Source organism: Patiria miniata, unplaced genomic scaffold (genome assembly GCF_015706575.1).
Source record: "Patiria miniata isolate m_02_andy unplaced genomic scaffold, ASM1570657v1 HiC_scaffold_1, whole genome shotgun sequence".
Lineage (NCBI taxonomy): Eukaryota > Metazoa > Echinodermata > Asteroidea > Valvatida > Asterinidae > Patiria > Patiria miniata.
In genome coordinates this window covers 36,944,338-36,958,799 of record NW_024037047.1, presented here as the reverse complement: position 1 = coordinate 36,958,799, position 14,462 = coordinate 36,944,338, and the positions used below count along the sequence as shown (strand labels likewise).

The 14,462-nt window shown below is 39.3% G+C and overlaps 1 protein-coding gene across 1 annotated transcript in view; it reads left to right on the top strand.

Moving 5' to 3' along the window:
• Positions 1-11,980, top strand: part of LOC119729678 (RPA-interacting protein B-like) — a 31,011-nt gene extending 19,031 nt beyond the window's left edge. The window contains exons 2-7 of the mRNA XM_038202353.1: positions 2,329-2,529; positions 4,965-5,037; positions 5,965-6,076; positions 6,914-6,977; positions 8,614-8,751; positions 11,034-11,980. Of these exons, the coding sequence (XP_038058281.1) occupies positions 2,329-2,529; positions 4,965-5,037; positions 5,965-6,076; positions 6,914-6,977; positions 8,614-8,751; positions 11,034-11,063 (618 nt within the window). The 3' untranslated portion in view covers positions 11,064-11,980. The remainder of the gene's footprint in view (positions 1-2,328; positions 2,530-4,964; positions 5,038-5,964; positions 6,077-6,913; positions 6,978-8,613; positions 8,752-11,033) is intronic.
• The last annotated feature ends 2,482 nt before the right edge of the window (positions 11,981-14,462 follow it).

The following is a 14,462-nucleotide window of genomic DNA, read 5'->3' as shown; positions in this document are numbered from 1 at the left end:
TCCATGGTCAAAGTGAAGTTTGATGATGTTTACTCAGGTGATGCTCAACTGAAACAACATGTAGTGGTACCCTTCAACTCACCAACAAAAACCAAAACAGTGCTTTCAATGTCTGTAATCGCATCAGAGGTGACAGGTCTATACATGTACAAACCAAAAAACAAACGTTTGATGATATTCACTGAGATTCAGTGTTTAACGACTGACAAAACAATGTACGGTACTTTGAGGATTTTCAATAAGCTCCAGTACTAAATATGGAACAGTCTTAAATGCCTAAATTAGATATGACATGCACACGTACATTTACATGTGCACTGTAGACACGACATCACATATGCATACTGGAAACTTTAACATGATGTACATACACACATTGATCAATATAAATGCAAACCAATGATAGCGCGTAGCGCGTGAAACTGCCTCTGCCAATAACAGTTTAAAGCTTGGAAGTTGAAATTCCTCACACAATGTTAAAATAAAGACAGTCAGTGCAGCAGCTAGTGCAGTGAGTAGCCTACTTGTAAAATGATGTACAAACCGGCGGTATGTATATCATATACACGTACATCTACACGTATATATGTACTGTATGCACATGTATGCACATGTAATGTATGCACATGTAATGTATGCACATGTATGCACATGTATGCTACATGTAACAAGACATCACATGTGTGCATACATGTACATGTACTTGACACACATTACATAGACCCCCAGGTCTTCATCAGTACATTATACCAACACAAAATAGTAAATGATCGCTGTGAGATTTTATCTATTATTTTTAATCCCAGTTACCTTGATGGTTACCTTTAAACTATTTACAATGGAGTTGATGCTTTCATAAGTGTTTCAATGATTTTTATGTGCGCATAGTGCTCATTCAGAAGTGAAAATTCTGACCTGTATTACGTATTCTGTACACACGCGATCCCACCCAGCCGAGCAGTGCATGCTAGTGCATGCTAGTGCATGTGCACCCGTACACGAGATGAGCCGGGCAGCCAATCATTTGCGGGTTTCTTTTTTTTTCGGGGTTGCGACATGAAACAGCTTTCAATGTCCAAGCGACAGGAAGCAGACGGGTAGCTTGGAGGGCTCCGATAATTTTGCACGCAAATGACCCTGGGTACTCATCCGGGGTCATTTGTCAGGGTCACTTGTCAGGTTAAAATCTAATTTCTACACGTTCGTATGGGTCTTTATTGATGGCAAATTTCGTCGAAATGACACAGCCTGAACACGCGGACAGGCAAATTTAGATTTCTAGGTGAGTACTCAATATCTATACGAAATTATGTATGGCGGATCGATTTCGCTAGGTTCGAAAATACACAACAGCGTGGCATTGTATACAACGCCACGTTCACGGGTCTAGCCGTAGCATAGCCCCATAAATGTGAGGTGCCGGTCAACTCGGTCCGTGACCAACTCGGTCCGTGACCAACTCGGTCCGTGACCAACTCGGTCTGAGTCAACTCGGTCCGTGACCGACTCGGTCCGTAACCGACTCGGTCCGTGACCAACTCGGTCCGTGACCAACTCGGTCCGTGACCAACTCGGTCCGTAACCAGCTCGGTCCCATGGGAAAATGTGCGCAAAACGACTGCATTTTCTTGTAACAAGGCAAGGCGGTCTCGAGCGCGTGTTTTTTTTCTCCAGATCTCCGTACGCACTTTATTGCCTCAATTACTAGGTAGCATGTGGACGGCTCTGGCCTGGGATAGCTTGTGGAGCTTAAATAAATATAAGAACTTTGAAATAAAAGTATCATGCACTACCCACGTGTACGTATGCCGTGGCTATAGGCTGCGCTGCCGGGTTGCCGGCCCTTTGGTCACGCGCGGCGGGCCGTGGGCATAATGCAGCTGGGTGCGTTCGGAATAGTGCCGAATGGTGCACGGCCGGTGGCATGTCCCACCCTTGGCCGCACAGGCATCCCCACCGGCCATAGACACAGTGCACGGCTGGTGGCAGTGCCGCGCCTGACCACACAGCCCCACCGGCCATCGCCACGATGCATGGCCGGTGCACCGTAGTTTATTTTGCCATTGTGTTCATAGCAAAAGCCATATTTTAAACATTGTGTTGGTATATTGTTTGGGTATAGTCTCAAAAAAGGCCTCTATCCTTTTCATGCATGGATGAATATCATTGAAACTTTTACTGAATGTGGTCAATATCCAGACCGAATGTTGGCTGAAGAGAACAAACTGGTAACCTTTCCCGTTTTTGTGGGAGACGAGGACTATTCCAAAGGATTTATCCATTTTTTTTTATGCACCCTGTACATTTTTATATGGTTCTTGTCCTCAGCGATGTTTTGACAGACTCAGGAGCAGCCGAGAAAACCTCCTTCAGAAGTTCCGTGGCAATGAAGCTGCTGCAGATGGAGGCAGCCCAGGCCGAGGGTCTGTGGTCAGTGAGTTGATGGCAGAAGAATGGAAGCTAATGCAATGGGAACAAAGACAGGCAAGAGTGGAGATGAAACTGACTCATGGACAAATGGATGATGATGTAAGAATTCATTTATGTTTCTCTTAAAACTGTATACAATTGTTGCCTGTTGTGATGGGATCCATGGTGTTTTGTACACCCAAGGGTGCAAATGGCACCAGAGGCGAAGCTGGGGGTGCCATTTGCACTCGAGGGTGTACAAAACACCATGGACCCCAATCACGGCAGGCAACAATTGTTTTGTTATACCATGGTAATAGATTCCAACCGTCTGAAATGGTGGATTTCCTGCAGTTGCCGTGCATTAATAGCGGAAGTATTATTTTGAAAAGATCTGCGATTACTACACCGTGAATATTCACACAGAATTTTTTTTCATTGCACAGGAACACAAATTGTGATGCAATCAAGCTAAATGAGTCGTTTGTCGGGAACTTTTATTAAGAGATACATGCCAAAATAGGGCCACTTCATCACATCACTTCATTGCATCTCTTGGTGTTCCAACTTCTATAATTTTTGAACTAAAGATGGTATCAGCATGTGGTTTTTACAGCAGTAATGCTGAGATGGTGCTCTTTTCAAATCTGTAATAAAAATTGTTTTGACCAGGGTCGACAAACGACTCATGAAGCTTGATGGCATCACAATTAGTTTAGCTTTTCCCAGAATAGACCAATCCATTAATCCCTGCCCCGTTACGAACCAATCACAGCTGGGACCAAGGTCTATGTGCGTCCATCCAACATAATGCATGCGCGTTCATCCGGCATATCGTACGCACGTGTGTGCGCTGTCTGAAGCCTCTTACCCGGGTTATTTCTATTATACAAGGCGGTGGAAACAACACTTTCATCAGTGGGGACGATCAAGGTAATGTGCAATGTACCCCGTGGGGTACATCACTGATGTACCACGGGGTATACATGAACACCCCTTACACAGTATATGCTTGTGGCACATCACATGCTCGGTTCTCGACCAATTAAAAATCATGATCTATTACCGTGGTCTAACAAGTACATGTGTATTCGATAAAAGTTTTGGTAAAGACATTGATAGGAGAGGGAAGTGACTCTACAACATTTACTACTCCAGTGATCTGTTGAGGATCACTCCATAATGTTTGGACCAATCACAGCCATGATTGAACTAGAAACTATCACAAAATAATTGTTCACTTTCAAACTAATTTTATTCATGTTCACAGTTCTAAATGAATATTTTAATATTTTCAGATAAAGATTATTCATTTTTGTTCGGAAATATATGGTACAACTTCAATGGATCGCTGTACCGGTGTACATATAATGATGCAATATGCATCATGAAATGTACATTTACCAAGATCGCAATATGATACACATCCACTTACATGTAGTGTGCGTTTGCATTTGCGGTAATTTTTTTCCCGATGTTCGCAATTCTGTTCTAAACTTTCATTTCAGAGCCACGCCATTTGCAACTGTCAATTTTTTTAACAAATAAAGATATATCAACAAAGTTAATCTCTCTCTTGTCTGAAATGGGGCGTGTTGGTCAAAACTGATTCCTGATAACATTATTACTAAACAGATTTTGGCATTCAATGGTGATGCTGTATATTGGCATTCTTGTATCAAAACTGTCACTAATCAGGATAAATCCATACATCCTACCAGTGTTTCAGCTCATTTATTCTATAGGGAGGGCATGAACCGGGGTAGGTGTATGAAGGTGTATTACATGTATGTTAAACCCTCACACTATATTAAAGCTATAGTCCATCATTTGCAGCCATCCGAAAAGCAACTGGCGTAATTATTGTTGAAAAACATACTTGGTTGAAAGATAGTTAGGGGACTAAACTCCCTGTGACATTCTTCTTTCTGGCAAGCTGTCATTTTGAAGTAATCAACGAAAGAAGGCCTTTCCAATGGTGAGTCTTAAGACGCACCGTAGGAAAATTTAAATTAGTAGTTCATTTTGTTATTCGGCGAAGCGCGCGCAAGCATTGGCACGACGCACACGCGCCCTCGGTTGCTATAATTTGTCGGATCAGTGCGCGACATTGCGTATAGCTGCAATCGGCTCAGTGAGAACGCGTCTCGGACGCTGAATTCAGGCCAAATTCAAAACATGATTCAGCAACTTTTGATGTGAAATTGAGATCCTGGAATGCTGTTTTTCTCGGAATATACAGCTGAAGCTGAGCTGAAACTTCATCAGGTCAGTTGTTCAGTATCCTTCATTAGATTTTGAACACTTTTGTAGCTTCAAACGAACAAAATGCACAAATTACAAATGATGGACTATATCTTTAATATGAGCACTTTGGTGCCATATTTCACACCAGTTGGTTGTGAGGTTTATTGCAATTATTACAGGAACAGTGACAGAGGTTTTCATTTTGATGATGTACATGTAGCGGGTTTGGTTGACTTACACATAATATGCGTACTCCACTTATCACTCAGTCAATTGCAGTGATTATTTCTCTGTTGTTTCTCTTTCAGCTTCTTGAAGACTTGAATAACGATGTGGTTATGTCCCTTGTGGAAGAAATCCAGAGAGAGTTAATGGCAGAAGGTAACTGCTCACTAGGCCTATATCTAAAATTTCAGACTTGTCTCCAGGCCTCAGTTTAGTGTTAGATTCTGGCAATTTGGTTAAAGAAAATGGTATAAACTTAATGAGTCTCCTTCAAATGATGTCATTTCCTACAGACCATCCACGTGCATCGGCATTTTGACCGTCAATTTGCATAACGCGGTTTGGCTGCATCGTATTTCGAACCCATTTCGAGCAACAAGTGCGCGTGTTTGGAACATTTTCAACACTGCGCAATGCGTGCTTGTAAAATACGCAGTTGCAGTTCTCCTACAGAGATGGCGGTCATTGAGTGAGCCCTATATTTAAATAACATCTCTGTGAGCACCCTGAAGACATGTTTTGGTGCTGGAATAAACAAAAACAAGCCCCTCAGAATGTGCATACCGTATAGTCTGCATGTGTACATGTAGTAAGTGTCCAGGTACAATGTAGCAATAAACTACCATTTGGCTACAGTACAGTACTTTCCATTAGCTCATTTGTGTTTCTATTGTCCCACAGGCATGACAGGAGTTATAAATTGTGATAATACGTCAGTGTTCTTTCGTTATTATTTATCTTAAATTTTTTTTTTTTTTCATTTTTGGTTTTTTTTACCAGTACCTCAACTTTAATTTCAATAAAAGCTGTACCAGCCAACACAATTGTGTGCTTCTCAGACTAGCAATACATCAGTAAATAAGATATTTTACACAACGCCTATTTTGCACAACGTGCAATTGAAAGAATAAGTCATTCAGTATTTGAAATGATCCATTCCACTCGGCTTTGCCTCGAACGTTCTCTATGTCAGCTCATGAAAGAATTCTTACCATTGCACTCATAAACGTTCATTATTTGTATACTATATTTTGCCTCTATATTTATTTAATCTAAAGTGCATTTATGTGTTCTAATCGATAGAGAATGCCATCATAGCAGAATATGAAGCCAGCTTGCAATTGGCTGAAGCCTCATTGAGTGCAACGGTGGAACAGCTGGACATAGATGAACTGAGCTGTCCCATTTGCAAAAGGTGAGGAAGTATGCATAAAATGTGAGATGAATTCTTGAGACAAAAAGGCAGTAAAACAATCCCCAGGCGCCTTGCACCTTGTGTACATCAGCTGGTTGGTGCACTGTTGTCTGTGTCTGTGTGTACCAGGCATTATGATGCGATCAGAAATAATCAAATCAACATTCAAATTTGCGAAAACCCTAATTTCAAAATGAGATCTCGTATAAGATCTGCAGCCGATTTCACGAAACTTTACGCATTTTAGGTGGCATAAGTTGTGGCGTAGCAACTGAAAATTACCTACCTGTATGTTTACCTGAGCAAATCGTGATTGTCGTGGATCCTGGTATCGCACAACTTATCAAGGTTGCTACAAGACATAACTTCTTGTTTGAGCTAACAAATTTTTGTTTTATCGGTGATGGAACGATTCTGAAGAAATTCTGACAAAATCATTTTCAAAATGGCGGTCTGAGGTGATTCAAAGACCTGTTTCGAGAACGAATGAATTCATACACAAACAGCCGTCGTAAATGCTTTTATTATTCTAGTCCAAGATGTTTGGATTATTTAAAACGTTGCACAGCAACGTGTAATGGCAGGACCTTAGATATGTTGCCCTCAATATTTGCAGACTGACTACGACCACTCGGGTATTACAAATTTCAGGTTTGTCAACTGAACCAGAAGGGTCACATTGTCAACACAATCAAATGTTTTAATGTGATCTGTGAAAAGAATGGCTGTATCCTTGGTAGGGGAGTGTTTTCTGTTTTCACTTACAGAGAAATGTCCTTTAAAAAAAAATTCCCTAACCATGTGTTTTGGTTGCCTTGACATTTTCTATTTTTCTAGAAATCCCCTGATGTTGAGTAAAGGAGTGATCTTCTGTGCATGTGGCATAAGGATAAATACTGAAGTAAGTGTTTCAATAAGCATGAAAATGTATTTGTCATTTCATAAGTAACATGTAATGAATAATGTCAAAAATTCTTTGTTGTCATAGTTCATTTGAATAGTGTCACTTGACTTGACACTGAATGGATTGTGACTGGATAGTGATTGACTTGTGAGATGTACAAGTATTCTTCAGGGGAATTTGCTTCAGCACCCGATTTCATGACACTCATCCTAACTTACCATGAATCGCAGCGCTGTGACGCATCCTATCTCTGTGATGCATCGCAGCTGCGATGCGTTCTGCGATCCAGTTCTCAAAAAAAATGTCGTAACTGCGACATGTCGTAGGTGTACAGGGTGAGTCAAAAGAAAGCGGAACCCAACCCCCCCAAAAATATATTTCATATTAAAATACTAATAACTGGAAAGCCAATTTCATAAGCTACTTTTAGATAAAAAAAAATTGCCCAATCCGTTCAAAGAATATCACCATTTAAACACAATGACGTTAAAACCTGTCTCGTCCAAAAAAAATTGACGGTTTGGAACAACAAAGAAAATGACACAGAATACTTGTTTCAACAACTGCCACCAATTGTAGTACACAATATCTTTATTTATAAAATCTATTTTTTTTAAAGACAGGCATATAAAAGGGACTTTGTTGAATATTTTTAACATTTAAACCGAGCTTTTATCGCTGCTGACGTTTGAAGACAATTGCGAAGACTATTCTTGATATCGCATTTTTTTTAACGAGACAGGTTTTAGGGGTCATTGAGTTTAAATGGTGATATTTTTTAAACAGAGTTTTTGATTGCTTTTCAGTCATTTTTTCATCTAAAAGTAGCTTATGAAATAGGTTTTTCAGTCATTATTATGTTTGGTGCAATACATATATATTTAAATATGAAATATTACTTTTTGGGGTTTGGGTTCCGCTGTTTTTTGACTCACCCTGTATTTATAGCATAGCTTGGTGACTATTGTAGGTATTTATTCAGCGTACTGCATCACCAGATATTCAACAAAGAGTCTTCAGATCTCTCAAAAAGTTTTAAAACGTAACACAAAATGGCAGACCTATGATGCAGTTTTAAAGGAAAACAAGCTCTCAGTGGACTGTATAGCTACAATGTACTTTGAAATTTTAACTGCAATTTTCCAGGTTAATTCATAATTATGCAATGCATTTTCTATTTACAACTTTACACACGTTGTCTCGCTATTATAGTCTTGTTATGTATTTTATTAAGGCATAAAGCTGGCTAACAAAAGGACTCTTCTTATTTTGCGATGACCACTTACCATGTCGTAACTTGCAATGTGTTTTAAGCCGTTGTCAAGGCACTTACGACGCGTTCAACACATCGCAAGTTTCGTTAAATGGATCATACGACGCGTCGCTAGTTGCGATGTGTTACATGTTGCAACTCGGGTTTCGATGCGTCACAGCGCTTTGTGAAATCGGTTGCAGAATTAATAACTGACCTTACTTATATGACTACATGTATTCTGTTATATTTTAGAACAACACATCTTGAACAACAGCACTTTCCAACAAATATAACAAAATATTGAAATACATGAGAGTTTTGTTTCAATTTAGGAATGATGACAATCTTTCAATATATTGATTTTGGTTGTCTTCATAGCAAGACTGCATCACACTAGCTAATGTCAGACAGCAGTTAGAGAATGGAGTTGGGCAGCACAGTGCACTTTGTCATGGCCAGCCTGTCTTCACTGTTACTGATGCTTTCAATGCACAGAACCTGGTGTTATCATGTCAGGTAAGGTCTGTTTGTCAGATATATTCAGTTTTACCTGAATATATCCCTGTCATCTGACTGGTGGATCATTGATCACATGTCATTGAATTATTCGTCCCAATGCATGACGCGGGCGTGGCGTGCAGCGCACAGTGCAATGGAAGTTCTATTGCACGGTGAATAGAACTTGCATTGCACGGTGTCATTGCTGCTGGTGGTGGCGCCGTTTCAAATCGAGATAAATTGAATATGATTGTTCTCAACCTGTTTAACAGTTTACATAAATTTAATATGATGAACTTGTCGAAGTTTTAAACAGTTTTTAACCTGAATAAATTGGCTATTAAAAGTCAACCAATCAGATGACAGGGTTTTATTCAGGTGTTATATAAAACAAATAATGAATGTTTCACGTTCGTGGAATGGAAAGAATAATTTCAGTCAGTGACAGATGAAATGTTCCATTCCACTCGGCGACATTTCATCTGTCACCTCATGAAATTATTCTTACCATTGCGCTCACAAACATTCATTATTTGTACATGTATAATATTACCCTTCAGTCATGACATGTTATAACATCTTGTAGCCAGGATATCTAGAGTAATGACACAGTACATCTATGACTGCATCAGGTATATCTGGCAACAAAATTTGAGCTTTAAATCCCCAAACCTTTTTGTAATAGCTCTGGAACGTCTTGGCCAATCAACATGAAATTTTATGACTTTTCCTTTTATCAAAGTTTCAAAATAGTAAAAAGCAATTCAACCTCATTTTGACACACTAAGGTTGCGTTCCTATTGAACTTTGTAAAAAGTTATCGTTGAGTGATTGTTAATATTCCATTGGTCATGCTATCATGCATCTGCACTTAATTTTGGCCCGTGGAAGGTGATTTGTTGCATAAACTTTACCCTACCGCACTCTCTTAGAATCTTATGAGGGTACCCTGCTATGACTTTTCAACCCAACAGCGGATGTGATTGTAGAAAATGCATAAAATAATATCGCAGAACGCAACAGAAATTCAGTAGAATCTCACATACAGTATGTAAGCCTACATATGTGGGCATCACAGAGGTCAATAAAGGTGACCCACACGATCATACGTTAGTTCTAGTTATAGCAGTGGCCGTCCGCACAGGACTTTTCAGTGAAACTAACAATGTCATTCTTCTGTGACTTACATGTAGTTGGTCCCTGTAAAACAATTGTTGGTCAACACTTGACAATGTGGGTAGTTAACTTGCTACTTCTACTACTTAATTTGGTTCAAGTTGACAAAAGTTTCTGTAGTGTCATATTGCCAACACTCTCTGTTAAGGAGAATACACGTGAATTCGTAAATTAAGAATCCACACTTGCGAGTGTATTCTTCGACATAAACCATTGCGTCAACAGACGTACATTAACAGGCCATTGAGTGAAGATGAAGAGACTTGCATATCTCGTGTCGAGTCATGGTCATTAGGGTAATTTACAAGGGAGTTTTTCGAGGATCTTATACGTAATCGAGCATTGTGGCGTGTTTAGCATGTGTATCGCCACACCTGTACAACCAAGTCATTTTGTGTGTAGGCTCTTTTCGTCAACATGGATAGTTCAGACAATGATTTCTTTCTGACTCAAAGTAGTTTTTGCAGTGACAGCGGAGAATCTGACAGTGAAGATGCATTGGAAATTTGGGAAGGAAAGTTTTCACGCAGACGGTCCTATTAATGCTCATTATGGAGAACAGTTGTCCGATATGTTCAAAGTGTGGATTCGTAATTCCGAATCCACACTTTACTAAAGATTCGTTGTTCCGAATCCACACTTTGTGACCAATGTAACAGATTCGTAGTTCTTAATCCACACTTTTAACAATGGTGTGATGTCATAGCAATGGTTTAAGTGCACTTGAAAGTTGTGCAATTCCTTGCAAAAGCGGACATTTTCTCATTCTGTAATTGACCTTATATTTATTCCTAATTCGTAAATGAAAACACAAATTTTCTTTTCAAAAAGTGAAGGTGAAAATGAAACGTAGTACCTTATATTTCCACTTTCATCTTTTGAAAAACTTCTTTCATTTACGAGTTATGAATAATAATGAGGTCTGCTACGGAATGACAAAATGTCCGCTTTTGCGTGGATTGCCCTGTTGTACTTTGAAATCGCACTTAAAAATGGTGGGTTTTTTTCCATTTAGAGAGGAAAAATCATCAGAAGAAAGAAAATAGAACTTGTTGAAAAAAAACGAGGGTATCTTTAGGACAATATCATCAATGCTTATAAACATATTTCTCTCCTTTGCGCAGACGTGTGACTTCCTTTACATTGTGATCTGAGATTTCTTCACTCCACCTGGACTGATCTGATTTGGGCCTTCCATTCTCTTCTGAAAACCATTGCCAAGGTGCAAAGCCTTAGTAAACCTTATTTTTTTAGTACATGAAATCAAGGGGAAAATGACCAGACTTAATACCAAGGAGGAAGAAATGAAGTATATGTTTAGTATCGTCGACTTTGTGTCTCAGACCATGTAATAGTAAACTTTTTTGGTCAATATTAAAAATATTTATATATATATTTATTTTGATATGTGTTTGTGTTTCTATCTAAATTTGCACGTGTAAATATCTGTATGTGTAAACCATTCCTAACGTTTCTCTCTTCACTTGTTGGAAATGGCCAAATGTTCTATTGTTTTTAATAATGTGCCTGGTGTTTATCTTTAATAGTCTTGTTCTAATCTCTTTTGTAGGGTAACTGATTTTCCTCTTAAACATTTCCCTGGAAAACTGAATTGAATAAATAAAAATTCATTTTTCTTTTGAGATAACGTTCAGGGTTTTTTTTAAACCGCATAACCATGTGCACCTAAAGACATTAAAAAAGGGGGAAAATTATTTAATTTCTGTTCACTTTTTAATTCTAAGGATTATTACTCTTTAATACATAGGGCAGTCACTAGTGATCGCCCAAAGGGTAATAGTTTGACAGAAACTTTGTTCAGTCATTTCCGTTTCACATCAATCACATTCACATAACATACATGATAAGGCAGGTAACAAGTTTCTTAGTTTTTGTAGTTGAAACAGAATGTATGATTTATTGAAAAGGAAAATCATATCGAAGAGGGAAAATCAGTGGCCTTACTTCTGCATAAGATAGGATCACACTCATTTATTTGGACATATTTTTAAAGTGTATCTGTCGTTGAAAGTTAAGTTATTAAATTAAAACAAATCTTATACAAATATTACCGTGACGAGAGTATCAAATTACTTGTGTGATTGTCCATCACTGCTATAGACCAATCGGGGCATGCTGTCAATTCTATCACGAAGGCCCCCTTCAATGGCAAAAGCATTGTGCTAGCTATTGTTCAGATTATCCATCTAGGAGCAGTTATGTTGTACAATAGAGTGCTCAATGGCATCTTGAATGGTGCCTCATGAGTGTACGGTGATCAAGTGCCAGATTTGTCTATACTATACTAAGAGCAAAGGGTGGGTTTGTTTGTCGTTATATTGAGGACACGCATGTGAAACATCCTTATGTAATCACGTCCCCATAGTACTGGCACGCTCGTGTGTAGTCCCCATAATGTAACTACGGAACAAGTATGTATCGAGTATGTAAACACCGATACAAACGTCCACGAGTGACCGAACGTCCATGATTGAAATTTGTGTACAAAACCAATGACAGCTTGTTGATAAAAAGCTGGAGTAGACACAAAGGAATGAGGATTAGGGACAATACAAGTAGGGGGTCAAAGATTGCCGGTGTTTGAGTGAAGCACACAATTGTCTGCACGGTGGGGGTTCGTCCACAAAGCAGGACAGGCCGCAGAGTAGGTGCGGCAAGTCTCATATCTTAAAAAAGGAAGCAAACTTTTAAACAAAATTTGTGTATTTCTACAAATTTATTTACATGTATCTTTATTTGCATATTTACATATTTAACTGTCATATCGCATACATTACACAGACCTGATACGATTGTCTTTAGTTTGAAATCAAAGTTCCCCAATTAACCTTTAAATTCAATTAAAGGGTTCATGACATGAAATATTTTGTGGATATATCCATTCCTCTGCAATGTACCATGGTCTCTCAACAACAGAGGACTTCGTTGCTGTGACGTCATTCAAGCCAAACAGTGTGCACTTAAGGGGTTTTCTGTTCAAATTGTGCATTGAAGATACTCGTGCATATTGTTTGCTCATTGAAAATAAACTGAAAATTACAACGAATCACGAAAAGTAAAAAATCTACCACAGCAAAAAAAATCCAAAATTCTGGCAATTTGTTTAGGCCAAAAGAAATAGTTCTGCTTCCAGTTTCCCTACCAGTTCTGCTTCCAGTTTCTGACAGCCCCTACCCTAATTTGCTTATGGGACAAATGAGAAGAAAAAAACCGACCCAAACCATCAATTACAAAATGTACTACCTTTTACCCTTGACTACTCACAGACGCCTCCATACGATCGTGCACACAAAAATTTGCAAAAAAAAAATCCCTACCTATGGTACCTACGGTACCTACCCTATTTTCAAATGCTGTACATGTAATTGGAAACAATGTTTTTTTTTTGCCTTATGCAGAACCTTATGCTGAAGCAGCTACCAACACTGAGGTTTCTGCTTTGAATGACATCACCATTTTGCACATGAGTATGGAAGCACCAAAACATTCTTGAAATGGCAATATAAATATAACAAGTGAAGCCAAATGGGGTCACTTTAACAAAGGTACATTTTAAATTGCATTCATAAATACATGTACCAGTTTACCCCTTCCTATTGGTTGAGTGCCTGTTACGTGGCCGGTTTTAAATGGTTGATAAAGACATGGCTGGCTGGTCTTAAAACACTTTTCCAGTGTCACATGGAATTGTTACTCCAATGAAATCCAGTCACAGTACCGTTTAATTGGTTGAAAGTTCATGATCCTCACGTAGGCCTGCGCAATACTACCAGTATTAAAAGTCAGCATTTCTCTTACCTATAAATCTAGACTTCAACCCCGGGAAAGAATGTTGCAACCTGACGCCACTTTTTTCTTCATATATCATCTCAATGAAGGTCATTCCTTGCAAAAATGATGATAAGACATGAATCTGGGACTGAGAAATATTTCCAATTTTGTTAGGAAATACTTAGCCTTGTTCAATGCGGTCTCTCGGCTTTTTGTCGAAGGGAGATAATCGGGCCCTAGCACCCACAATCAACGCGGTTACGTGCGTGTATACCACCGACCCTTGTCCGTGCGTGTACCACCGACCCTTGTCCGTACGAACGGTTCGGTACTAACACAACCAGCAAGCACACACACGTGAGTACGGACTGTACGCATGGTGTAATAAGGCAGTAAATGTAGGCCTACTATGTTCTGCGTGTGGGTGTACGTACGTACGTGTGGGGGATATACGCGCCGCGTGGCCTGTCGAACGTTACGCGGACTAGCTCGTACATGTACTTGTACATGTACATGTACATGTACATGTACTGTGTGTGCATGGCTGTTGTACGAGTACGTGTGTGATGTACGTGCGTATGTACATGTACAAGCATAGCCTTGCTGTATGGTACAAGTTACTTTCTCACTAGCAGCGTACGGGCATCGATATGTGCACGCAATTATGCCTTGCCAAGTTGATTAGGGATTTTGTTATCGGCGATTTTTTTTTTTTATCGGCGAATCGATAAGCCCGCAACGCCTTGGTCAAGGCTAGGAAA